Here is a 27602-nt window from a genome sequence, read left to right as displayed (position 1 = left end):
GCTAGTATATTCATCACAACTGCTGATATACAGTATCGAGTATTTATTTCTACATGTATGTTATTTTTTCTGCGTGCAGTGCTGCTGCTGTACTGTCTTAATTCCATAATGTACAGTTCATTTAAATCTGCATATTTAGTATTTGCCATTCACAACTGCGCTATTAGTATTTATTATTTGTACACGGTTACCACATACACTGCTGCTACATAGACATTCTGGAACCTGGATTTTTGTTAATATACAGTGCTTTGCTACGCTCCACTATGCTGCTGTGCAACCTGGACTCCCCCACATGAATGTTGCTAAGAGGAGTCCCTTACATAGTAATTTTAGGACTTTCACCTGTTTGATAAGGGACACTTCGACGTGATGTGACATTTGCAGAGTATCAACATCCTACTGGTGACTTTTTGTCTTGTACATTGTGGTTTGATATGGTATAATATGACATAACATACTGGATACGACCTGTATTTGTAACACAAAATAAGATGGTGCACTTTAACTTACTGTAGGCGTTTAGTCTTTCACATCTGCTCTCCCTGTTCAGACTTGCCACAATTGACATTCAAAACGAGGGCATATGGATTTTTGATTTTGTTGAATTGAGCAAGCGTTTCGCTGACCTTTTGTTTAACATGGCTTTTTGTCCGTTTAGCACTCTTGTTTTCCTTTCCTTTATATATAGATATATATAAATTTATATATATTTGTGTCCAAAGATGTATTCCCTGAATTTGTAAACAATATAACTACACAAATATAACAAGTCACAAATATGAACAACACGAAAAAAACAGTTATTTGTGAAATCCCGCCCACCTCTAATTGCTTTCTGTCAGGCAGGAAATATGACCCGTCAATCAATTGGGTTTGCGTTCTTTATTACGACGGCTGTGTGTAGTTTTGTGATTAATCGCTTTGTGTGGAACTGATGTGTTTTTATGTCACTAGCGTTAGCGCTTAAAAACGGTCATATTTCACACATATAATCTTTTCATGACGTCTTAAAAATCAACTCCAGCTCACAAATAATTGAACAAAATAATCCGCTAGCGATTTTACTCGGAGAAACAAGTTGTGACTCTTCGTGGTTTTGAATAACCACAACCGGTGTGCTTTTCCGGGTTTGCCCACTGAGACCAATCGGTGCACAGGAGAGGTCCGTCGCCATGGCAACATCACACAACCAACGAACGCAGACCAAGACGCCTGGGTTTTAGAGAGGGGTAAGGATTGTTATTTTTATTGAAACAAAACTTGATCACTCGCAAATTTTGATGTTATAAGGGTCACAGTTAGTTCTTGTGGCATTGCACAACTCGTAGATGTTTTTGTCTGACTTTGAATAGACAGGTTCATGACTCCATTACGTTTGTTCTCAAATACATTTACATAATAACACTTTTGTTTTGTTATCTCCAGACATGTAATCTCATTGCCAGTGTGTTAGTTTAGTAGATTGTGCATTTGCTGCAGGTGAGGCCTTATGTTTTCACTCAGAAGATGTTGCAGTCCGGAAAGCTGCGTCAGGCTGAGGCCTGTGAGACGCACCTCCCTCTCCTGGAACTACTGGACACAAGAATGACAACCCATCAAAAGGTAAAATATTAACAATTCTAACCATGCTTTCACATACATGGCTTGTAAATTAACTTAACTTGAAGCCAAATAGAAAAAGCATCGCACTTTGTCTTTCTATAGGCGCTGAAATAACAATACAAATGAAAAGTACGTGGAAAGGGTATTTTATGGAGCAGGGCTATTCAACTGCATCACGAAGAGGGACTCATTTTCAAAAATGGAAGGGCCCACGGGCCGGACATACGTTATGTTACGCTATCCTCATTTGACATGAGTAGCAACATTTTGGAATGCTTTTATTTGATGTGCTTTTCAAACACTGCATTCCACCAACATTGAACTCTGTGTTTTAAACAAAGCTGTTTTAGTATTACAGCAAAAGTGCATTTCACAAAAAATAAAGTGAAAAGTGGGCCGGATTTGGCCTGTGGGTCACCTTTTGAGAACATAGGACCAGGGATGTCCGATATTGCCAATATTGTCAATTTCTGATTCAGATATTCACCGATATGACATCACATATCTCCTGCTGTGCAGTTAACACGTTATGAAGACCCACAATATTGTTTTAGACATTCACCAAGTGTACTTCCGTTTCCGGGTCATGAGGCTGTTGCAGCCACTTAGCTGTTGCTAAAGAGTTGCTGCTTGTTGTTGAGTTGAGAGTAATCTGATTGGTGCCACCTACCTCGACGCCTGTATCGTTGTGAATCGCATCTCCACATTTGGTGACCCTCAACGTGGGTAAAAATGACGACTGACAACAGCGACAACAGCGAGGCCATACCGATCTGGTTCGCGATATCACTTTGATTTTGTGTGTTTGCAGATGCCCTTGGTGGATTTGGATCAGACACTTTTTCAGCCCTTCCCGCCTAAGTTGGTCTTCCAAAACTTCATGCCTGCACAGTCTTATAAGTTACCGCTGCAGCTGTTTAACAATGACAAGGTACAGACTTGAGGGATCAACCACATTGACAACATGTAGAAAGGGATGATAGACATTGTGTGTCTGTATGTGTGTCATGAGGGATCAGTTGTGTGTTCGAATTGTACAATTGTGACGAGATTGGAGCCAGAGATTTATGAGTGGCAGTGTAAAATGAATGCTTGAATATACCCAAATCTATTTTGATATTGTGTTGCTTTTGTGATTTTTTATGTTATGTGTTTGTTCCTTGTCAAGGTGTCACGGCATGTCAAGTTGGAGCATCAGGAGTCAGCTTATTTCTATGTTGAAGGTCCAAAGGAGGCAAGGAGTAAAGTAGCAGCAGGGCTGTCCGTGACCTTTACAGTGTGCTTCACTCCACAGGAGAGCAAGGTCCAGAGTCTTCACGTTCCCTAACTACTATCTACCTAGCTACTTGTTAAATGTAGTATTCAATACGCTCAGTTTGACATTTGTTTGAAAAACATCTTATATGGGATGTGTTGTATTTAATGCACTGCATTTCTGATTGGTTGTTTCTATTAATCTGTTGTCTGTGATGTCAGTGACCACTTTGCAGAGGTGGGGGACTTGGGTCACATGACCTGACTCGAGTCGGACTCCAGAAGCAAATCTGAGGACATGAGAGTTGCTCGAGTAAAACTGTAAAAAAAACATGACTTGCTTCTGACTTGGACTTGGACTTGAGGCAGTTCACTTGAAATGACTCGAGCATTTTTTGCATTTTTTGCATTTAAAGTTAGATTATGTTTTATTTTGAAACATGAAAAAATGGATGGATGATGGCGCTATTTTTTACAGTGTAGTGCATGCAGCACGGTGCCCAGGCTAACAACAGTAAACTTGTTTTTTTCCTGAAACTTTCTGAAAACCATGAAATGTAGTTCTACTATGATTTAGATTTTAGTGGGTGACAGTGGAGTGCTTCCAACTTCCCAGCATGGTTTGTGGTACTAAAACTTGCTAAAGTTACATGTTTAGTTAACATAGTTGTTGTTTATTATTCCCCATGGTAATAGTAGTTGTCATACAGTATGTGTGTTTATGTACCTCTTACATGTTGTGTAATTTTCATGTTGGCACCGTGATTGTAGTCAGTGTTCTGACCCCTTCACTATGTGACACGCTCAGTATTGTGTTCGCTCTAGCAAATACCTTTGAGTTTGCCCAGGCTTTGTGGGCCTTTGATTTCAAGGCCACAAATGGCCTGTGGGCTGCAAGTTTGAGACCCCTGCCTTAGACAGTGTTGACAAGGCCATGGAGAAATGGCCTGTCCCTCCTGAAGGGTGAAGTAGGCAGTTAAGTAAGTTATTGTAAGCAGGCTGCAAGTGTTTGACTTATTGTTAATGTTGAAATCAAATTCACCGTCTTTACTGATTTATATGTGGAATATGGGGTAGCTCATCAGATTTTTGTATGACTTGTGACATGCATGACTTGACTTGATTTTCACCACAATGACTTGGGACTTTCTTGAGACTTGAAAGTTATGAGTAATGACTTGAACATGAGCTACTTACTCCCAGCCTGCCCCTTTGACAATTTATTGTGAATATTCTGTTTGTTTACTTCAAACACAACTCCATCCATCCATCTTCTATGCCGCTTATCCTCACTAGGGTTGCGGGTATGCTGGAGCCTGTCCCAGCTGACTTCGGGCGACAGGCGGGGTACACCCTGGACTGGTCGCCAGCAAGTCGCAGGGCACATATAGACAAACAACCATTCACACTCACATTCATACCTATGGACAATTTAGAGTCTCCAATTAACCTAACATGCATGTTTTTGGAATGTGGGAGGAAACCGGAGTACCCGGAGAAAAAACACAAATGCACGGGGAGAACGTGCAAACTCCACACAGAGATTTGAACCCAAGGTCTTCCCGATCTCCTGACTGTGTCGCCAACATGCTAACCATTAGGCTACCATGCGGTCCACCCCCATCAACTCTGTCATTAGAATTCTCAGTGCATTATAAGCAGTGTTAATAATGTATAGATGTTTTTTCTCATGCTTGTTTTTGTGCCTTTTCTTAAAAGGACTACCACCATACTCTGGTCTTTGTGACAGAACGGGAGCAGTTCGAGGTGCCGATTCATGCCATTGGGCCGAGAGCCAGTCTGAACTTTCGCGATGAATTGCATTTACCTGTCTGCTTAGTGAAAGCCTCCACACAGAAGACTCAGCTTGTACGCAACCAAGGAAACCGCATTGCCATCTTCAAGCTACATACTGAGAGGTGAATACTAATATTAAAACTGTCTCCAAACTATTGTTGATGTTCTTCTCAGATTTCGGCTCAGCAGTTGCAGTAAGAGTGCCTATTGTAATTATTAGATTAGATTCAGTGGCAGAACCCGCTGAACAAAGTAAAAAATCTCAAAGCTTGATGAAAAAACATGTGAACATCAGTGGAGCATAACGGCATAAACATGTAAAAATTATGAGCATTTTCAACAGTGGTACATGCTGTATATTTGACCTGTATAACCATGTATTTGTAAATTATTACCAAAAATCTTCAAATTTGACTCGCAATTGTGTGGAGAGCTGCTGTATAGTTACACCAGTAAGCTTGAGGCGAGGCTAGTTACTAAACTTTTACGGTGTCTTTAATCTTCTGGCCTTGGAAGGCAAAACATGTTGTCAAGTAATGCAGAGTTAGTAACTCTGGTATTTTTCTTCCAGCCCTTTTTCGGTAACTCCATCCATTGGAACTCTTGATGTTGGCGAGAGCATGCAAGTCACTGTTGCTTTCAATCCGATGACCACAGGAGACCACCGCCAGGATCTGCTGCTGCACTATGACACTGGTAAAAGACATTCATCCATCCATCCATTTTCATGTCTGTGAAAGACCAATAGCTGTATGTAACCAGATACTGTATAAGCATAATATATATGTACATATAGGCACACCGATATTACTGGCATAAAAATGACGGTCAATATCGGTATCGATCTTCCTTGATCCCACTGACACAACTTCCGTAGAGGTAGCAGAGTCTGAACACACAAATTTGAACACGGCCTTTACCACAACTGATGTGTCTGAGGTCGTCAGAAATCTCCTTATTGGCAAGGTGGAAATTAGCCCTCGATAGCTCAAGGCTCTGGATGTTGTGGGACTGTCTTGTAAAGATATATTTGAGTCACTCGCAAGTATACATTCCGAAACATTGTACAGCAGAAGTAAATTTGAATCCGGCATTGAGTCATATCATGTAAATTGTAGCCTACCCTTTCTCAAGATTTATTGAAACTTCCCACAGTTGATTGTTTTGCCCTCAACTTCTCTTCCTTTGCGCAGGTGAAGATGTGCACATAAGTCTGCAAGGTTCCTGTGAGGAGCTGTACCTCCAGCTTATTCCTGAATACCTTCATTTGGAAAAGACGTACATCTCCTTGTCAAACACACACACCGTGTCCCTCACCAATAGTAGTGATACCACTCTTAAATACTGCTGGATGACATGGGCAAGTCAACAAGAAGAGAACCTGTGCGTATGGATTTAAATATCATTCGTTTTCCATCTCTCTGTCATATTTATAAATATTATATTTAGAAATCACATATTAAAATAATGCGTACATTCAGGAAGCAGATTGTCACAGTATTGCTATAAATAGCTATCTCTCTTTTTATTGGTAACACTTTGAACAGCCTTTGTTTTGTTTTCCCTCTCTGCGCTCTAGGGATACCTCAGTGCTCAAGCAGCAGTCGGATGTGGATAAACAGTCGCTTGCTCAGTGCCACCCTGACTCCGCAGCCATACATCGGGCTGTCCCATCCTTCCTCTCTCTCTCACAAGGTTGCATAACAGTGGAACCAGCGGTGTGTGTTTGTACCTTCCGCCTTTTGCATCTGTTCGTGAACTCACCGACTGCCTTCCTGCCGTCTTTGATATAAAGACAGTGTAATTCATTGCAAGGATAATCAGTTGCAACCACAAATATGTACAACTTTACCATACTCCTAAAATAATGTGAGAAAGCCTGACCTGTTCTAAAACCTCCATGCCCCTTTACTGCCTGTGTAGAAGTACATTACAGTACCGTATGTATATATTTACTCTTTTTTTGTTAATGTGGCTTAGGTGGGAGAAATATGGCCAAACACCACATCACGTTTCAGCGTCGTCTTCAAGCCCAAGGAAGCCAAAGTATACCAACAAACCATATATTGTGACGTCACAGGTCAGTGTTTGGCCGGAAAATCGACTATGGACTAAATAATGCAATAATAACTAAATAATACTATATATGTACTGTATATGTATTATCAAACAAATGTAAATATCAGTCAATGACAACACAACTGAACATAAAATACAGTTTTTAAATGAAACTTGTTATTATTAAGAGGGGGAAAAAAGTGATTGTCCCCCGTTGCAACCCCCAGAAAGAAAGTAGTTGAGATCTATGAGTCTGGAAAAGGTTATAAAGAAGGGCCGTGTAGGCTTGGATTTGTTTTTTCCCTGTTAATAATAAAGACTTTCATTTAAAAACTGCATTTTGTGTTCAATTGTGTTGTCACTGACTAATATTTAAAATTTTTTGATGATCTGAAATATTTAAGTGTGACAAACATGCAAAAAATGAGAAACCAGGAAGGAGGCAAACACTTTTTCACACCACTCTATACTTTCTTACACTACATCTGTGGTTTTTGTTCCTCTGACCCATATTTTGTGTGCGTTGTACATTCCTGCTCACAGTATGCTTGCCATTCTTTCTTTTAGGCCAAAAATCTCCCATCCCTCTGACAGTAAGGGGTGAGGGTTTAGGACCTGAAGTGCGGGTTAATTGTAACCTAATGGATATGAAAAACATTTTCATAGGCCACGCAGTGTCTTATGAGGTAATTCATTTATCAATACATGCTCATATTCTAACCAAATTGCATAATCCATTTCAGTCCGGTTTCCCGCAGGTGCAACTGTCCAACCATGGGCTGATTGATGCACCTTTCGAGCTATCAAGTCCCAACTCTACTTTTGGTCAGTTTTTCTCCTTCACTCCTGAGAAAGATGTTCTTTCCTCTGGGGCCTGCCAGATTGTAAAAGTCACCTTCCACTGTGACATCTTGGGAGCTTTCTCTGAGGACTTACAGCTAACTGTGACTGGACAGCCTCGACCGCTTACGGTGACTTTCAGGTGAAATTAGAGTTCGGTGAAGTTGGAGTGTAGTACCCTTCACGTTATAACAACAAATTTAACGTATATGACACTGTTAGCAAAAACTATGTTCATATCATCAGAATCTAAAAACCCAGAGTGTTTTTTTCTGCAAACATCTTTCTTTTTTCTGTGCATTTTAAATATTGAAAAACTGCTAGCACGAGGTAGCTAACAATACATTTACCGGAGATTTGCCTATTGTTTCACTGAAGCCCTCCATTAAACAACCTCCAACCTCCTTTTATCATTTTATATACATAACAGACCCATTTTTGATACATGTAATACTTTTTTGCCATATTTTGGTCATTTTAAGCATTACCGGAACTTCTTTCACAGTGCTTCTCAAATAGTGGGGAGAGCCGCCCAGGGAGAACGGTGCGTGAGAAGCAGGAAGAACTTTCAATCTCGGTGCAGACCTGCCAACATGTATGAATTTGTCCTACTCAGCATGGATTTGGACTCTTGAATACGCTTGTATGCTTCACTGCTCTCCATTTTGTTGCATTTACCGGTTTCAATTTCGAGTACAGATAAATAAATAGATATCATCAGTTTCTCAATAGTATTTCAAATTAAGGGGGCAGAAAACATTTCTGTCCCCCAGTGGGGGCATGACCGAAAATAACAGAGAACCGTTGAAGTACATAAAGTACATAAAGAATAGTGAAACACTAAGCCATCCTCCTAGTGTTGTCATGTAGCACTCGTGCTAAATGTTTCATTGGCAAAATAAGACCATAACAAAACAGTTACTTACAATTTCCGCTCTGACTGGGATGCCGACTGATGGGATGGCTGCATCTTCCAATACAAGACTTGTGCTCCCTGTTGTGCTGGTAAGTTTAGCATAGTCCTCAGGTAAAAAATACAAACAAGCATCTAACTGAGTCGTCCTCGCGATGTCGTTGGGTCTAAGTTGCGAGCCGGTATCCATTGCTTCAGTCTGTCTGGATGTTTAGTTGGTAATGTGTGGACTCTCAAAGTTGACCAACTTTTTGGCTTATTGCCACAACCTTCTACTATGCGTGATCGAAGGCATGATTTATAACCAAACATTAACTTTTTCAAAGTCATAGACAACACAAAAGCAACTCCAGTAGATAATGTTACCTCTCGGTAGAGGCCTGAGGCGCTGTAAGGCGCTCTGTCACTACGCCAGAAAAGTAGTTCTTTGGTGTCGTATAAAGGTCACATTATGTAAATAGAACATTGTTGGTGGTTTTTGGATTTTTTTTTTTTTTTAAAGGTGAAATACAGTAGATGAATCCCCATTCCTGTATTGTTAGCTGCCTCATGCTAGCTGTTTTTCTCTCTTTAGAATGCACAGAAAAGTGAAAGACCTGTGTTTATGTCTCATGTAAGGATTCTAGATAATGGGCAAAATTCCCAAAAAAGTACAGTTTTCCTTTTAAGACAGGTTATCTTGACAATCAAGTATCTATCATTTTAGTAACCATCCTCAAATATTTAAAACCATCTGGTGGTTTATGTTTTTATTGCCTGTTTCAGGGGCTGTGTCATTGGTCCCACCTTCCACTTCGATGTTCCAAATCTCAACTTTGGAGATGTATCATTTGGTCAGTATCTTTTTTTACTTAAATTGTTCTGAATATGCTCAACCACACAGTGCATTATTACCAGCTATTTCAAAATGTTCCCCAGTGTAGTGACCTCATTATGTTCTATATTTTCCATATTTGGTATTTCAGTTTGAACTTTTTTTGTTTTTTGCAGGTTTCCCAAAAACAGAAATGTGTTCGCTCTTCAACACATCATTTGTCCCGATGACTTTTTCACTGCGTGTTGTGGGAGACGGGCTGGGGTCTCCCAGTGTGACCAGTGACCAACAGGTGTGTGAGCTGTGCAGGAACAATTGGCAAGGCACTTCCTCTCATGACCTCAGTGCAAGGCCTGTTGAGTTCACCGTCAGTCCTGCTTCAGGTTCTGTGCGTGCTATGTCAGATGTCAGCATTAAGGTACTATTCTAGCCCTGCCCTCTAAATATTTGTTTTTGAAGTATGACGTTCGTAATAACCTAATGAATCGGTATACAGAATGTTGATAACAATTTCCTTATACATTACTGCATGTTCCTGCATTGTCTCTTCAGGTTACATTGTGCTCCAACACAGTCAAACAATACAGGGTGGCTCTGGTGGTAGACGTTGAGGGCGTTGGAAAAGAGATCATGGCTCTACCCGTTGCTGCCAGGTCAGACACACTTCTGAAAGACACGTCCAGTTCTGGTCAGAAGTTTACATACAGTCATGTATGCTTAAATCTTGTATTCATTTTGGCCATCCCCTCAACAGAATGGTTGGAGAAACACAGTCATATTGATTAAACTGTCTGTAAATTGTACATACTTATCATTTTATTACTTCCAGAGTGATCAATACTGTCTTTCTGGATTTTTTTTTATTTTTTTTATTCTGTGAGAATAGTGGTTCATGCAGAGAAAAATGTATCCCTGGGCTAGTTAGACACAATACAATTTACCACTCTGACTTGATATTAAACCACTGTTTGTGTATGTCTATTGGCAGTTACATACCAAATCTCTTCACCCTTTGTTGACAGGTGTATTGTTCCTGAGATCATGGTGGAAACTCCAGTGTTGGACTTCCAGAAGTGTTTCCTCAATTACCCTTATGAAAAGAAAGCACGCCTGACAAACCCTGGTTCTCTACCTGTCTGCTATGGCATGTTGGAGCAGGTAAATAAGTTCAATGCACAGTGACGCGCCGTCGTATCACTTTTGTGGCAAATTCATGAAATACTCAATGGCCAAGTCAGTGGCTTGATCTCACACTGGCGCGATCTCAACCCAATGGAACCTGGTGTTCACTTAACACAAGAGGGAACACAGTAAGACCCACAACAAGCAGCAAGCGAGTCAAGTCAATGTTATTTATGATCATTTCTGGTCTATAAGCCGCTACTTTTTCCGCATGCTTTGAACGCTGCCGCTTACACAGTGATGCGACTAATTTGTGGTCCCGTTCTGGTCTCGTGACATCCTGTGTGCTTCGGAGCAGTCATTTTGCGCACCGCGCCCACGGCTTCATCATGGAGAAGGCGTGCATGGTGCATGTGATGCGTCTTTTGGGTTGATGGCGATCGATCTTGCAGCTTTTTCTTGGGTCTGCTGGTGGATCTTGGTATCAGGGAGCGGTGTCAGGAGGTCCACTCTCTCCGACGGGTTTCGGGGGGGCTGGACTGCTGCATGGTGGGGAGGACCGCACTGGCTCGGGTGTTCATTTGCCTTGGGGTGGGAGTGGAACTGGGAGCGACATCGAGTAGAGAGAGAGAGAGAGAGGGTGGGCTACTGTTTAACCAGACGTATTACATGCACTGTTCGGCACTTTTTGAAAAAAAGCATTAATTAAAAGTTTTTAAAAATCTTTCTGTGTACTAAATATCCCATGTTTTGACTTGGCATTCCTAGGTGAACATGTATGGCTTATTAATGTCATGCAACAAAGTAGGCATTCTTGCACTTTAGACGATAGAATTATATTTTTCACAGAATAACTATTTAGACGTTTTACAGCAATCACATTCATTCACTCACGCTTGACGTCAGGGGGATGAACTTGTGCGGAGCTATAGAGCTCGTCTTCCTTACACGTTTACTTTCTCCCTGCCGGTTGCACAGGGCAAGTCAATTCAATGGTGGGCCTGTTCTGAGATATAATGTTGTCATCACTTATCACTGTGATTACTTATTTAGTTCAATCATTTCAGTGTCCAAAATAACCCAGTTATTACAAACGGAGACACTGTGATGTCACGGCGGTCTGTGCTAATAGCATCAGAGGCATGTGCATCACTCACTACTGACCTCTGTGGTTGAGAGAGGGGACAGAGCTACTTTTCTTCTCATCGTAGCGGTGGGGGGACTCCCCCTTTTTCGTGTGATGAGCTTTGATGTGCGCGGCTTGTCTCAATGACTGACTAAATAATAATATACAGTTTTACGGCAACGTCTTCCATTTTTTAGGAATATGAGGAGAGTCCTTCAATCATATTTGGGAGTTCCTTATCAAGGGGAGTGATTCCTCCTCACGGTTCAGCAGACCTTCCTGTGTTTCTGCTGGTGAAGGACGTTGGAAAGCAGCATCACACTCTTTACATTGCTCTGTTTGGCAGCAGTCACTCACCCCTGGTACGTGTGTGCTAATATGAACTGTTTTCTTCCAGTTGGAGTCACGACTTTGTCATAGTAAAATATTGATCAGCTTCTGCTCTCTTTCAGGAGGTTGACTTGTCATGCACTGGGCGTGGTCCTATAGTTCACATCCAGAGCCAACAACTAGAATTCGGCAAAATCCCTGTTCTGACGGACATTGTTAAAACCTTTTCCCTGACTAACCAGTCACCGGTGCCAGCATGCTTTACAGCACGCATGGTACTAACACCTCTCAATAAAGCTATAACAACAAAACACTTTACCAGGTCACAGGTACATGAGATGAAGACCTGGTTAGCTACAAAGTTGCGTGCGTTAGAAACCATTTTGATAGTGAAATTTTAGGAAATGACACAGTACATGATTTATGTCCAATGGAAAAGACCAATCCTGAAAAAAAAGTTCAATTTGACCTGATTGCAATGTTTGCAACTGATGTCAGATTACAGATAAAGATACAGCAGTATTCTGGGGGTTGTTTCATAAATACTAATTTAACAGCTTTTAAAACCTTACTTTCAAGTAAAAAAATAATATTGATACTTATCTTACTGTATATGACAATATTGAATTGTAATTACTGGTCAAAGCATCAGTGGGCTGCTTTTATTTCTGTAGGCTCTAATGATACTCTATTGATAATTATATGATAATGGAGCTGCATAATAAACACTACGTTTGCTGGCTCTGCCATTGGACATGCACAGTAGGATTATGTAATATCTCATACTTGCATTCCTACAACTGCTACACTCATGTTAAATGTGTCAAGAAAAACACTATTTTTAGGCACGTTAACACAGATTGGATTGTGTTTTTGTTTCCGTAGAGTCAAGGCAAGTCCCCTTGGTATGTTGAACCTAAAGAAGGGGAAGTGCCACCACTTGGGCATCTGGAGCTCAGGATTGTGGCACATCTGAAAGATACACTATCTTTCCAAGAAAAACTTGACATTTCTGTCCAAGGCAGTCAAACCCACACTGTTGTCCTATCTGCAACAGGCACTGGCACCACAATTGTCAGTGACAAACCCATATCTCCCAATCTTGACCTTGGCACACACTTCAGGTAGTTTGAATTCATGAATATTTTCCCAATATAATTCTTTAAAAGAAAATAAAAAGCGCATTGCAGACATGCTGCCTGAACTCCTCTTTGTCCGCTGTGTTTCCGAAGCCATGGATCACGTGAATTCCATTTTAAGCTGACCAACTATGGCCAACGAATACACCGACTTTACTGGAAGTCCGAGTGCTCATCTGGTCGGACTTTCCTGCCCTCCATTTCAGCTTCAAAAAAGAAGGATTCTGTTACCAGTGGATCCTGGGCATGCCCAACCGAAGACAAGCCAGTATTCAGCATCACCCCAACACGTGTGGAACTTTTTCCGGGTGATTCAGTTGACATGTTGCTGAAAGGATCTTCAGATTCCCCCAAGGTAGGTAGCAGTCAGTGAAGTGTGTTGATGTTCATGGCTCATGAGGCACTGACTCATTGGGAGTTTGTTTTTGTTTTTTTTTAAACAGGTTGCTCATTAAGAGGATAACAATAGAAAGAAGAGAATAATTCACTTCGGTTAAAAAAAATGTTGTCAAATTGTTTTCAAATACAGTCGTCCCTACCCACCGACCTCCTCGCAGTTAAAAAAAAAAAAAATTATGAATAAATAATACAAAAAATATTGAAAGACAAGTATAGTATTCTGGTCACTACGTATCAGTAATGTTACATCGATGAGTCACCTGAGATTACATTGCCTTAACACCGCATGTCGTCCACCATGGCATGTCAGACATGTTCGAGAAAAAAAAAGGTTCTCCTCTCATCCCGTGTGGAAGTGGTACATTTTTGGTTTCTTACTTTGTCCTTATTCCCCATTCTGTTTTATTAAGTTTAGAATAAATAAGTTGGAGACTAACTATCATTAGCTTGCTATGTTTAAAGCAGTGGCCGTCTCTTTTGTCCCTGCAGAGTTTCTGGAGCCTGGGCATTATAGTTGCATAATGTGGGGTAAACAAAGAATAGGACTGTGAAGGTGACTGTTATTTCATATATGCAGGCCTCAAATAATGGTAAAACTGTATTTAGAAGGTCATAATCAGGTTTTTTTTATGCTCAAAACTATGAAAATTATCCATTTATTAATATTAAATCCTACTTTGCGGAAATTCACTTTTTGCGTTTGGGTCTGGAACTAATTAACCGTGATAAACGAGGAAGGACTGAACTTCTTCGTTAGTCCCATTTATTTATTTAGTAACTGGAAAAAAACATTTGTGTTCTTACCTTTTTATCTGTATATGAAGTACAAGCACCATCCTCCAGGAAAACCTCTACTACTGATACTTTGTTGCAAAGGTCTGATCGCGTACTGGTGAGCTTGAGTGTAGAATCCTCTATCTTGGCAGTCAAATGTATTAATTCATTTAGCAGAGCATAAGAATATCTTGCATTTGGGTTGCTGCTAAACATGATGCTGAAGTGAAGCAAAATGCTTGATTGTTTTTACCCCTTCTCTCCCCCCCCCCGTAGGTTGTGAAGGAGAATTTTGTCTGCTGTGGCATTGTGGGCCTTCAAGGCATTAAGGAGCACATCATGTCTGTGGAGGTGACATGCCAGTTTGTGACTCCCATGCTCACAATGTCCTCCCAGAAGTTGAATTTCTACATAGAAAAGGTTGATGAAATGATTATGATATACTGCACATTTTAAAGCTTTCTGTCACTATTTTCTAACCTTGATACCACTGATTAGCTATGTACTGTTTGTCCAATAGCACCCAAGAACGAGTCTTACTCTAATGTATGAGGAGCTGGTTTTAAAGAATGTGTCATCGCTGTCTCTATCCATGGAGCTCTTTCTTGCAGCTCCTTTCTCAGTCTGTGAGGCACAGGAAGCCCAAAGTACTGATACCACTAAGGTACGTCTTCCCCTGTCCTGATTAGATGAAATAACTCTCAGTTGAAGCCACCGTTTGTTATTTAATTCTGAAACATCTTACCAGATTGTAGATTCTATTCTCTTGATTTTATTGACCGTGCTTCAGTGTTATGAAACCATGTTTATCTGTTGTTTTGTCCTATCATCTGCTACTTTTTTTGAAAAAAATCTTTACATTTCAATTTCCCTGCCTTCAATGGTTGCATAACATATAGGGATGCTCCGATCGATCGGCCACCGATTAGTATCGGCTGATTTCCATAAAAAGCACGTGATCAGCATAATGCTGATAATGGCTTTTCCAAGCAAACACGACATGTGTGCTGTGTCACGTAAGGTTGCTAACACCCGTATTGAGCCAACAAGGGACAAACTTTGTCCTGGATTACCACGAGAATCAGCACTAGTCTGTAAAACCTCAACGACTTCAGTTTGACAGCTTGACACAGGCTATGCCAATCGATTCCAGCGTGTTCGATCACTCCCTTATCAAACCTATTGCTGTTCAACTTTTGCATCTTTGTTTACACTTTTTGCCTAGCTGTCACTTGCGGCAGCTAGCGAGCTAGCTCGGACTCCAAATGTGACCACATGAAATTTTGTGTTTAAAACAAACAGCAATGCGGTTCATTCTGAGCTCGTTTTTGTCCCACGGGAAGTGGATATCACGTCCATGGCGTACGCACTAACTTTTTCAAGTGTCATTGAACAATTTTGCTATCTTGTTGTCAGTATACTAATTATGTCTTGTCCTCAAAACACTATTTGTGTGTGGTTGTTTAATGAACATAAACACATGGTGTGTCCAACCTTATGATTGTGATACTACAGTCATGGAAAAAATGATTAGACCACCCTTGTTTCTTGAGATTATTGATCCATGGCATGATCTGCCTGATACAACTAAACGTACATTTGTGTGGACAAATATAAAGACGATAACCAATCTAACTCGTAAGAGTTGAATTTAAGAGCTGATATCTAGCACCTTTCTTGGTTTTCTTGATCATAACCAAATCACTTAAAGGGATTGTTCGGATTTTTTGACATGAAGTTGTATGACATCCCCATCAGCATTGTAGTCCAATAACAGCGACTTACCCCCCAATTGGTCTCCTAAGTCCAGTTCTGGTCAGATTTCCGTGATGAAGAACATAGTTCCACTTAGTTCCTGGGGACAGTAACTAAGTATCGCGTTAAGTAAAGAGTTTGGCTTCCCAAAACAATATTACATTATACATTTGCATCACAAAAATGCTTTCTCAAAAAAAAATCAGACCTCACAAAACGCTTGGTGTTGTATATTTGTGTCCCGCCATATTCCTGTGCAGAAGATGCGAGTGTCTTCGTCACATTCACATGAACGCACAGGCGACAGCGTGCAGGGATACAGCGGGAGACAGATATAATGCGATATAACGTGAGGTTTGAGTTTTTGAGAAGGCATTTTTGTGATGTAAACGTTTTAATCTCTTGAACGTATATTGTTTTTAGAAGCCAAACTCTTTAATTAATTGACCCCAGCAACTAAGTGGAGCTACGTTCTTCATCACAGAAATCTGACCAGAACTGGACTTAGGAGACCAATTGGGGGGTAAGTCGCTGTTATTGGACTACAACGCTGAGGGGGATGTCATACAACTTCATGTCAAAACATCCAAACTATCCCTTTTAGTTCTTACGTGAATAGCTATAGCATTGCACTGCCAAAAAATGATCTCTTATGAGCTATTTTATTTGTCATTGTTATATCTGACCAAACAAAGGTACCTTTTAGTTGTATCGTGCAATTGAAAGTCTACAGTTAATCCATGTGATTGGTATCGGTAGCGGACGATCTCACTCACGGATGATCGGTATCGAAATCAGCAACATAAAACCCTGATCGGAGCACCCCTAATAACATATAATTAGATATTAGGACTTTTTTTCCAAAATGTTGTGACAATTAATTCAGATTTATCACTGAACATACACCTATTTGAAAATGTTTATAACTTGGTACGCTCTATACATTGCATTCCTGAAGGACTTTAACTACAAGAGGTATTTTCTTTCAGAGCATGACATTAGGTCTAGGGGAAGAGGCTCACTTATGGATATGTTTTGATCCAACTCACTTTCAAGGCCGATTGTCACAAGTGGTGGATCAGGTAACAACATCTTTTTGAAGTAAATGAATAAAAGAAGGAAAAGAAAAAAAACACACTTTGCCAAATCTTGGCATTTTAAAATTTGATGTGTAAGGATTTGCATATACTAAAATGTTAATTTCATCAATATATCTGAATAACTCAACAATAATATGCTTCTTTTTCCCCAGGTCCTTGACATGCACTACATAGGACACCCACAAAAAGACCAGGTGGAGCTGCATGCTGAAGTTCATTATCCCAACCTCCATTTTTCCACCACCACAGTAGATTTTGGTAGCGTGCTCAACTCTACAGAAAATCACAGGGAAGTCACAATGACGAACTGTTCCCCGCTGCCTGTCTCTTACCATTGGGCTTGTTTGGTGGATCACACACACTGTGCCGTCAGGTATACTAAAATAGACACACGGAAATATTATTCATTTGAAAACATAATACTCAGTGCACAGACACTGCATAGAATAAATTACTGTGGAAAAGACTCTTGGATTATGTTTGTTTAAATCGCATTATTTTGCATTAATTTCACAAAAAAATCAATACGCCATCTCTTGTAAGTGTGCCTAGTATCTGCACTGCCGCACTTGCCCCTTTTGCAAAAGCTTCGCTTAGCATAGCCATGCATGTGCTGGAGGGAATAGCATTTGTAGATTTGTTGTTTGCGCTACCTTATGTACCTTATATGTTCAATTGCATCTTTTGAGAAAAAAGCATGTACAGTATATTATAATATGCCGCCCCTGCCCCCAACCACCCCAGGTCTTCTGCTCCCTCTCCGGTTGCTCTCAGCCACAGACCTGTTGCACAAGACAAGGATGTCACAGAGTGCTCTGTGTGTGTGCAAGAGGTAGGCAAATGCTTGACACAGTCAAACCAAGTGGAGTTACATTTTAAAAACATCAGTGTGGAGTCTGCTGTTTTTATTTTTAGACACTGTGATAGCTAATAGAAAAGCCTTATCACCAGAATTTGTGTGTATAGGAAACAGTAGACTTTTACTTCATGAGCTTGTGAGGTCATCAGTCGACAACACTGGCAGGGTGGCAAGCTGTATCTGTTGATGTTGGTTTTCTTCCTGTAGGTGTTTGATGTCTTGCCAATGTATGGTCATCTGCAACCTGGCGAGCAGCAGTTGGTCACATTCATCTTCCACGGCCAGGACTTCGTTCGCCGAGAGGTGATCGCACAGTGCCAAGTGGAGCATGGCCCTACATATGACATCAGACTAAGAGGCGAAGCATCAGAGATCAGCTTCAGCCTTGACTCAAACACCGTTGACTTTGGTCTGCAGGTAATATGTTTATATTAGGGATTCTCCGATCAGGGTTTTATGCTGCCAATACCGATACTGATGATCCATGAGTGAAATCGGCCGATACTGATGTAACCCGCCCTGTTTCGCACCGCCCGCACCGGGACTAGAACACAGGACCTTCGCAATGGGAGGCGAGAGCGCTGACCACACGGCCAAAAGCCCGGACTGTCGACCGCGTGTTCATCGCAGCTCTTAAGGCAGAGGGAGTGAGGTTTACCAACGTACATTCCCTGACACTGATACTGAAACCAATCACTTGTGTACTATTGGCTATATCAGGGCTCACCAAATTATTTTTTTTCTGAGAGGTGCTTTTTACAAAATGAAAAAGGTAACCATAAAATTTAGACAAAAAGATATTTGACTTTTTCAAAATCACTGGTGAAACTTAAGAGGATCAGGCACCTTTTTTGAGGAGAATTTGGATGTGAGATCAGCTTGATTGCGCTCCAGCAGGACCCCCAGGCAGTCCGACGAATACAATCACTTTTCGGGCTATCCGCCTTATGGGCGCCACACGCGGGAGGCGGCAGGCGGATGTGGCCGGCTGCACCGCTCACACCGAGAGCAAATTGTCAACATCTGCCGCTTTTCCTCCTCTGAACTACTTTGATATCCCCAAATTTCCTCCACAACTGACAGCTAATGTGAACCATGGGCGACTCTTACAATTTGCTCTGAATGTGGGTACGTCGCTCGCTGGTGTGGCTGGTAGCAGCTGCTAGTCGCCTCCTGTGTGCGTGGTTGGTGCTGGCGGTGGGTTTTGCCGGTCGCGGTTGTTTGTCGCCTCCCCCACACATGCACACACGGGCGCCACATTAGCCACCGCCCGACCGATGATCACATTGCGAGCCTCGATAACTTGATAACTCGCCGCACCATGCCAAGTACCTGCCCCGGGCGAGACATTTTCTGTGGCATGTTTTACAGGGTGCGTAAGTCAAACTGGGCTATTTGTCTATATGTGCCCTACGATTGACTGGCGACCAGTCCAGGGTATACCCTGCCTCTCACCCAAAGTCAGTTGGGATAGGCTCCAGCATACCCCCGCAACCCTAGTGAGGACAAGCCGCATAGAAAATGGATGGATGAAAAAATAAATTTGATTTGTAATGCACTTTACATTTCAGAGGAAACTCAAAGTGGCCTCGTGTGAGTACACTTAAGATCCTCGAGTGTCCAAATTCTATACCTGAATATTCTCATTCATCCAGGTCATTGTGTTCTCAGGACATTGAATCGAACGCAACTAGACTGTGCAGGTTTCGCCTGTCATCAGAACTGGCTTCATCAGTTCATGCTCAATGACTAGGTGGGACAAACTCTAGTCAGAGTCTACATGACTCATGTTTAGTCTGTCTATACGTGTTGTGCGATTGATTGGTGATCAGTTAAGGGTATATCGGGCCTGCTGACCCCTGACTCTGAACAGGAAAAGTATTAGAAAATGAATGAATAGATCACTTTAATTTCCTTCATTTCTGTCATTGGATTAATAAAGTACAGTATATCCATTTACAGATATCTAAGTACCTTACAAAAAGCAAGATACTGAAAAGCAGTCATCGCTTTTCCCTTAATGTCTCTTCTTCTTTTTCCAGCGTTTTGATCAAATTGGGGAATCCACCGTAATTCTGAGAAATACTGGAAAGGTGGGCTTCAAATTTTGTATTGAAAAGCCCGAAAAGGAAGGGACTTCAGTTGAGCAGTTACAATCAGATGCAACTTCGGACACATCAAATGAGCAGAATAAAGAGGTCCAACCTGGGCAACCCATGGTCATCCCCGCAACGGTGAGTTCAACTTGAAAACTTAAACAACACTCATTCAATACACGGAATAGCTCATTTTCCAGTAAGTGTTTTGTGTGACAGGGTTACATTGATTCTGGCTCGGAGCATTGCCTGCGTGTGCTCTACCTCCCTGGGATCCCTCAGAGGTTTGAGGAGCGTCTTCTGGTGGTGGTGGCTCATTTACCATCGCAGGTCATCACGCTCACAGGAGAGGGAGTGTTCCCACGGATCTCCTTGAATTTGCCCCGAAGCCTGGGTAAATACGGAGACATTACCACATGATTGTGCAATGAGAAATGTGAATTGTTTTGTTGAAAAACTGCACCTAAAAGATCCATATAGAGCTGTTGTAATTTGATTATATAATTCCGTTACAGCAAAGGAATCCCACAGTGATGTGGCTGACAGGGCCAGAATAGCCATCGAAACAAAGGCGACCAGAGCCCTGAATGTGAGTCACTAAAATGAACGTCACAGATTTTAGGCTTTCAATTTGTTAGTATTACATGTACTATCAGTTACTCGTAAAGCAATGCAGTTGTGATCATACTGTTGCAAGGAAGTGCATATTGTATAAATTGACCTTGTACTCATCTCTCCCTTGTTTCTTCAAAGTATGCAGAGATGTTTTATGTTGAGATTGAGAACATGCTAGTCACAGAAAATGCTTTGGCTGTGAGCAAGAGCCTCGTGGAGCTTGGAAACTCTCAAAGTTCCACCAAAAAATGGAACAAACTCAGCAAGTATGCATTTACGCACATGTTGTGAAAAAAACAGATGTTCCAGTGGCCTTAACAGTCCATATTTTGCCCCTGAAAGTATTTAACGTGTCGGACAGAGAACATAAAATTAATATTAGCCCTTGTTTACAAACTGATTGTTAATGAAGTTTTGGCATTGAAAATACATTTTGGAATTGTTTATAAATATGTATTGAAACCGGAACAATTATCGCCACTTAAAGGTTCCATTGAAACTTCAAAGGCAAGAAACCCACTGGTTTAGATCAATAAGATGTGGGTTGTACAAGTTCTAAAATAATAACTTGCTTCATCTGCATCGACAATAACCCCTTCTTATCCTCCCAGGTTCTGCCTTCCTGAGTATGTTTTGGATTTTGGCTATGTTGTTCCAAGCCAAGTCCTCAAACAAACTGTTATTATGACCAATAATGGGTCATTACCTGTGTCCCTCCACACCAACAACAAAGTCACGGCAGGTACTGTATTTTCAGTTTGATTGATTGATTTGAACATTTGAACATTCTTTTTTTTCCTCACATTCTTTCACATTAGCACACCTCTCATATCACAATTCCAAATGTCCAAAAGGAGCAGGACGAAGCAGAGCAGTTGGTTAATACACTGGCCAATATATTGTACTCTTTTATATTGCGTAAAGACCTGATATTTGTATATCTGTACTATCATACCTTTTAGCTGATAGGATGTCTTATAACTGCTAACTTTTAAAGTTAGTGCAGTAAATTGATTTGGACATGATTGCAATGTTTTACCCCTCGTATATTGACACTTAGTCAGGAAGTGCTTTACTACTTGGCTTTCTTTTTTTTATTTTTATATGCTAATAAAACATTGTGATTGTTTGCTTGCTCTTTCAGGTTTTAGGGTAGAATTTGGTCACACAAAGAACCTTTCCCGGGGTGAGTCAGAGACTTTCACTGTGGAATTTGATCCCCAAAGAGGCAACCTGCCACTGGGGATCAGAGATGCTGTCATTCCAATTCAGGTGCTGAGACTTAATTACGGAGTCATTTTTTGTCATGATTTCCATGGCATATAACCTTTGTTTTTTGGGGGGGTGGGGGGGTTATAGGTCTTAGGTGCCCCATCAGTGCATGTGCGTCTGTGTGCTGTGGTGACCTTGCCGTCGATCTCTGTTTCCACAGAAACACTGCAGTTTGACACTGTGCGGTGTGGCATGTGCAAGGTAAGGCAGTGTGATAAATTAAAACAAAATGTCCTCAGGATAAATGAAAGGATTTTTTGACGTCATTACAAAAATTAAAAAAAAAAACTCTTAACAGCAAAAAAAAAACCTTATTGATTTTACCATAAAAATGGCAGCTGCATTTGCCAGAATATGACTGCACAGTAAAGCAAAAATATGCTATGCTTCATTGGAAACAATATATCAAACTTTTTGACAGTAAATTACAGTGGAAAAAAATTACGAATAGTGAATCTGTTTATGGCAATTGTAAAATAAATATCTACTGGCAGCTTGCATTGGCCACATTTTGCTGCAGAAATTACAGTAAATAAATTGGTGGAACAGGTGTTGCCCATTTTGACAACGTGGACTGTCAAGCTGGATAAAATCCCAATTTTTTTACATTCAGCAAATTTTGACTTCCATGTCCACGCAACATTTGAGCAATGGCTAGATTGTGACAAATATGATTAAGTATGAGGGTAGATATAGCCAAGTCACGTTCATTATTAACATCCTAAGATAATTATATCTTGTCCATCACATCTGATATTGTCGTGAGATTATCCTTGTATAAATCAGCAGTTGTCCTATAATCTTGCATACCACCACAACCTACCATGTCCTACCACCCCAAACACGGTTAAGCAAAGCATCAGCTCAAGTATGTGCTGTTATGGCGAGCGGACTCGCTGCTGCATCTATAAACTCATAAACTTTGCATAGAAACACGCCCACAAATATTGCTCAGATTGAAATTACAGCTGTCCGCCATCTCCTTATAGAGGAAAAAAAACGATACTGATATTGACCCATTACATTTTTATGCCAATATCGGGCTGATAATATTGGTGGGCTGATATTATCGGACATCCATAGTTTTGACTAATAGTAGGCCGTATACATTTTTGAAAAAGTAGACTGAGGATACGATGTTCGAACCGCGATATAGTGAGAGACAACTGTATATGGATTATTTCATGTCTCGCGGGCTCTAACAATGTTAAAAAACGTATTTATAAGATCGTAAACAGGTTTTCTATGCTTTAACCACGAAAAAATTCCATTTATAAAGAAGGGGTTCTACTTCACAGAAATTCACTTATCACGGTTCAGTCTGGAACAAATAAACCGCAAGGTAACAAAGGATTACCACGCAGCGTTTTTCGGTAGCTAGTTTAACAAACACAAGGTAAAAGTAACTAAACTTTATACCTTTTATATCTATCGTATTGAACACTGAAATGCAATATTGTACAATATTTTAAGATGCTTATCTAAAAAAAAAAAAGATTAATCGTGATTAATGAAAAACCTTGATTAATCTGATTAAAATTTTTAATCATTTGACCGCCCTAATTATTTCCTGTCTATACGACTCTTTGAGAGGGCGTACAGACCACCTTCGGGAACGACTTCTCTGATTTTCGTATGGATAATTGGAATAAAATGAGTTCCAGCTCCAATAACACACTTGGTCTTTTTTTAATTGCTGCTATTCACTTTCGACAAAGGAACTTAAGAGGCTATGCATCCATCCATCTTCTATGCCGCTTATCCTCACTAGGTTCGCGGGTATGCTGGAGCCTATCCCAGCTGACTTCGGGCGAAAGGCGGGGTACACGCTGGACTGGTCACCAGCCAATCACGGCTTAAGAAGCTAACAAACTAATAAATAGTTGACAAGTGCCATGAATGCTCACTGAATTGACTCTCAAAACACTGCCCCTTGCATTTCGGCAGAGAATTGCTTGTCACATGCTCAACCCAAACAAACAGCTATAAAAGCATCAAGACAACATTAGAGGGGATGCTACCTTTTACCAAATTAGTGGAAATTAAGTGAAAGTACTGATTTGTGAATTCAGGGAGCATATTTTTTATATCCTACGGCTATATCAAGCTTATGTTTTATATCCCGTCAGATTCTGACACTACAGCTACACAATCATGAATCTGTGCCCTGCAAATGGAGCATAATCGAAGATGTGAAGCCTGTAAAGGTACACAGTATTGTCAGTTTTATTTACAGTACATCTGCTATCCTAGTCACTCAAATTTCATAATGGCGTTAATAAATGTTTAAAAAGTGTCACTGCATCTGGGAGAAACGTACCCCTGTTCTTCATTTCTCTCAGGTTGATAAATTCCTGCCCCTTCACCAGCGGAGCAAATACCTACAGCAGAACCGGCCACCACCTTTGATGTTTGAGATGACCCCGTCCTCTGGCATGCTCACCTCCAGTGACCGGGCCAATGTCCAGGTCAAGTTCACTCCTGCTGAGGGGGTAAGCACCTTACAGAGGGTGTAGAGAATTAATGAAGATATAAGTGCAATCAAATAAAATGTCGTTTTGTAGCATCAATGCTTGATAACAACCATAAACAGATTTCTGCCTTTTAAATACTGTAATGAAGACCAGAATAAGATTACATTTGACTTCTGTCTTTGCAGTGCCATTACAAGAGGCATTTAATTGTCCATGTGACGGAGAGCGCCCACCCAGTAATCATCACAGCCCAGGGACAGGGTGAAGACCCACATCTGGTGTTCTGCCCACCAGAGTTGACCATGGGGCCCTGCCTGCCATTCAGTATGGAGATAGAAGCAGAGATCACAGTCAAAAACCCCTGTTCTTACCCCATTGAGTTCTACTCCCTTGAGTTTGACACACAGTATCAAAACGAAGAGAGGGTAACTAATGCCTGTTTATTTTTTGTGCTTCATAGCGCGCTTTATAGCTTTACTTCCTTTTATATTAATTTTTCTTAGGGTCATGTGACATTTTGGTCACATGGTCTACCCTTGAAGCAAATGTGATAAACAGGTCTCTAAATTGTCCATACAGTAGGTGTGAATGTGAGTGTGAAACTTTTTTTTTTGGACATATGCCTTGTGATTGACGACCAATCTAGGGTGTATACCGCTTCTCACCCAAACATGGGCCACGCTACCGCTTATCCTATGACCCGAAACAGGGTAATTGGTGGAAAATGAAAGAACAATAAAGCAGGAGGTTTTTTTTATCAGCAAATTTGCTCAAAAAGCTTTCGGCCCAAATGTAGCTGAGGTGGCTTATGTATCAAACTAGTCTTGGTTTAAGCAAATTCCTCACATTGTTGCACAGCATGAATCCTGATGTGAAGTATCGCACAAATAGTCTTTAATTAAGATTACGCAAAGATACAGAATTGTTCCAAAGTTCATCTGACTCTTCTGTTTACTATTTGATGTACAGTAGTACCTCGCATATAACGTAAACCTCCTTTTACGTAAATTCCACAGAACGTTAAGAATGTATGTGAAGTTTTTGCATCGTATTACGGAAGAAATTCCATATAACGAAAAGCGTCAAGTCGGTGCAAGTTCAGAAATTTGATTTGAATAGCTCGCGTGACAGAGAGGGAAACATTTTTCATGACTAACAGAGTACACTTGGTGACGCCTTCTGGCGCTTCATGCTCTCATTGGCTGATTATCGGGGCACCGCCTACGCTCTCATCTCATTGGCTAACTTATACAGCGCGTATGTGAGTTTGTGTGAGAGACAGGCTTCTCCCGCCCTTAAACTAGTTGATTGTTTTTGTTTTTCAGTTTTATTCATTTACGGTAATCTTATTTATTACCTTATTTTATATTGGAATGTTACTCTACTATGTTTATGCTAACGTTTTCTTATATTTTCCCACCATATTTGGTGGACTTTGAATATTTTGAAGGGCCAAAGGGGTGAATTTGGGAAGATCTTGGAACGGATTAGGCTATTTACATGTATTTTACGCTTCGTATAATGTGAAAACCCTATAACGTAAACGTTCTCAGAACGGACTATTTACGTTGTAGGGGCATCTACTGTATCTTCTTTACTTTCGGTCACCCTTTGTATCATTTGTCTAGATTCTTAATGTAGTGGATGCATATGACATGAACGGTATACTGCTGCTTCCTCCAAGACATGCCGGAGACAGTCTTCCAACAGAACTTCTGGAGTTTTACAAAGATCACTGCTCTAATGGTAGCATCAAGCACTGTCACCCATGTGCATCTTTCAAGGCCCTGCCCCGCTGCGCCGGTTAATTATTGTGTTTTAAAAACAAAGGCATACATTTTCTTTGGTCTTTTTTTTTATTGTTTTTTCAGCAACTAGATGTTGACAGAGGGTGCTAGCATGTCATGGACAGCCATGGCATGTTTAATAATAGAATGACATTTGTCACTCGCAATATCTCGGCTTGATTATCGCTCTCTCGCTATATCACGTTTAAAAAAAATAATAATACAAGATCACTGTTTAGTGGTTGACTATGTCAAAAAATATTGAAAGACAAAGGTGTATGTAGTATTCTGGCCACTAGGCGTCAGTAATGTTCCATTATTGAAACATGACATTAGATTACTGTCACAATGCATGGAGTCAGCCATGGCATGTCAGACACGATAGTGTGGAAATCAATTTTCCTCCCATTCTGTATGGAAGTTGTTGTCCTTCTCACTCGGTTTTAAACCCTTTCTTAAATTTAAAATGCAGTAAATAAATTGGAGGCTAACTCGTGAGCTCGCTGTCTTGCTAATGTTTAAAGGCGTCTTTTGTGTCCCTGAGGTGATCCCGTAGCCTGCAAATTGCAGTTGAGCAACGCTGTGTAATCCAAGAGTAATAGGAGTGGAACGGTGACTGTTGGGGTGGTGTTTCATGTCTACAGGGCTCTAATAATGGGAAAGATTGGACTTAGAAAGTCATAAACAGGTTTTCTATGCTCGAACTATAATTAGTATTGAATCTTATTTTGTGGAAATTCACAGGAACCAATTAACTGTGACAAATGAGGGGTGACTGTAAATGAAATCATTTCAAGAATTGCTCTATATTTGAGAAATTTACACATTTCAAAAACAAATGTATATACTCACACATTTCATGAAAGCAGCCAGCTCATCGTCACGATCCCTCCCCTGCAGGTCAATAAATTGCCTGTGGGACTCAGCAAGTTCCTTGCACAGGACCCCGAAGTGTGATAGATACAGTAATAGTGAACCAAATAGAATTTCGAAACAAATGAAGTGGAGCGTTCAGGCAATTAGATTTTTTTCAGATACTTTGTTCGTTACTCATACAGAAGGAGATGTTACTCAGGCGTTCAATGTTCCGTAAGCTGGGCTCAACGAAGACGTTTCTCAGACGTATTTAGGCTTATGCTGCGTTGTCTAATGTCTATGGCCAAAAAAAAAAGTAATGTGCCGCCTCCGTTTTACACCACCTGACTTAAATATTTAGACACAGGCATACGGAACCATTAAACGGCAGTATGGGACTGGGCCTTAAGGAACAATATCAGTCATAGGTGCTTATTGCCAATTGAATGGCCTAATCTACTTTTATATTGCAGATGCAAGCATGTCTGGGATGTCTCCGCAACGAGGGAGACACAACAAAAAGGCTGAAAAACACAAAGCTGAACTGAGTGAGTGTAACCGTACAAACTTGACAAGTGCAGTACAGTAACCTGGTTGTCTGTATTTCCTTATATTAAA

General features: G+C 40.8%; 1 protein-coding gene across 1 annotated transcript in view; it reads left to right on the top strand.

The window, feature by feature from the left end:
- Positions 1 to 792: 792 nt before the first annotated feature.
- The window catches only part of hydin (HYDIN axonemal central pair apparatus protein), a 65288-nt gene continuing 38478 nt past the window's right edge, over positions 793 to 27602 (top strand). The window contains exons 1-37 of the mRNA XM_054777622.1: positions 793 to 1232; positions 1483 to 1605; positions 2417 to 2536; positions 2774 to 2908; positions 4579 to 4778; positions 5228 to 5352; positions 5850 to 6039; positions 6236 to 6374; positions 6637 to 6736; positions 7282 to 7400; positions 7473 to 7696; positions 9233 to 9300; positions 9458 to 9699; positions 9834 to 9934; positions 10304 to 10439; positions 11727 to 11891; positions 11982 to 12134; positions 12745 to 12983; positions 13092 to 13353; positions 14448 to 14591; positions 14692 to 14835; positions 16916 to 17008; positions 17179 to 17399; positions 17771 to 17858; positions 18093 to 18302; positions 19928 to 20119; positions 20201 to 20375; positions 20497 to 20570; positions 20735 to 20862; positions 21208 to 21338; positions 21741 to 21868; positions 21956 to 22069; positions 23998 to 24075; positions 24211 to 24360; positions 24528 to 24767; positions 25971 to 26088; positions 27458 to 27532. Coding sequence (XP_054633597.1) covers positions 1510 to 1605; positions 2417 to 2536; positions 2774 to 2908; positions 4579 to 4778; positions 5228 to 5352; positions 5850 to 6039; positions 6236 to 6374; positions 6637 to 6736; positions 7282 to 7400; positions 7473 to 7696; positions 9233 to 9300; positions 9458 to 9699; positions 9834 to 9934; positions 10304 to 10439; positions 11727 to 11891; positions 11982 to 12134; positions 12745 to 12983; positions 13092 to 13353; positions 14448 to 14591; positions 14692 to 14835; positions 16916 to 17008; positions 17179 to 17399; positions 17771 to 17858; positions 18093 to 18302; positions 19928 to 20119; positions 20201 to 20375; positions 20497 to 20570; positions 20735 to 20862; positions 21208 to 21338; positions 21741 to 21868; positions 21956 to 22069; positions 23998 to 24075; positions 24211 to 24360; positions 24528 to 24767; positions 25971 to 26088; positions 27458 to 27532 — 5317 coding nt within the window. The 5' untranslated portion in view covers positions 793 to 1232; positions 1483 to 1509. The remainder of the gene's footprint in view (positions 1233 to 1482; positions 1606 to 2416; positions 2537 to 2773; positions 2909 to 4578; positions 4779 to 5227; positions 5353 to 5849; positions 6040 to 6235; positions 6375 to 6636; positions 6737 to 7281; positions 7401 to 7472; positions 7697 to 9232; positions 9301 to 9457; positions 9700 to 9833; positions 9935 to 10303; positions 10440 to 11726; positions 11892 to 11981; positions 12135 to 12744; positions 12984 to 13091; positions 13354 to 14447; positions 14592 to 14691; positions 14836 to 16915; positions 17009 to 17178; positions 17400 to 17770; positions 17859 to 18092; positions 18303 to 19927; positions 20120 to 20200; positions 20376 to 20496; positions 20571 to 20734; positions 20863 to 21207; positions 21339 to 21740; positions 21869 to 21955; positions 22070 to 23997; positions 24076 to 24210; positions 24361 to 24527; positions 24768 to 25970; positions 26089 to 27457; positions 27533 to 27602) is intronic.

This window comes from Dunckerocampus dactyliophorus, chromosome 5 (genome assembly GCF_027744805.1).
Source record: "Dunckerocampus dactyliophorus isolate RoL2022-P2 chromosome 5, RoL_Ddac_1.1, whole genome shotgun sequence".
Taxonomy (NCBI): Eukaryota; Metazoa; Chordata; class Actinopteri; order Syngnathiformes; family Syngnathidae; genus Dunckerocampus; species Dunckerocampus dactyliophorus.
The sequence above is the reverse complement of the archived record's forward strand: the minus strand, read 5'-3'. Positions and strand labels throughout refer to the sequence as shown.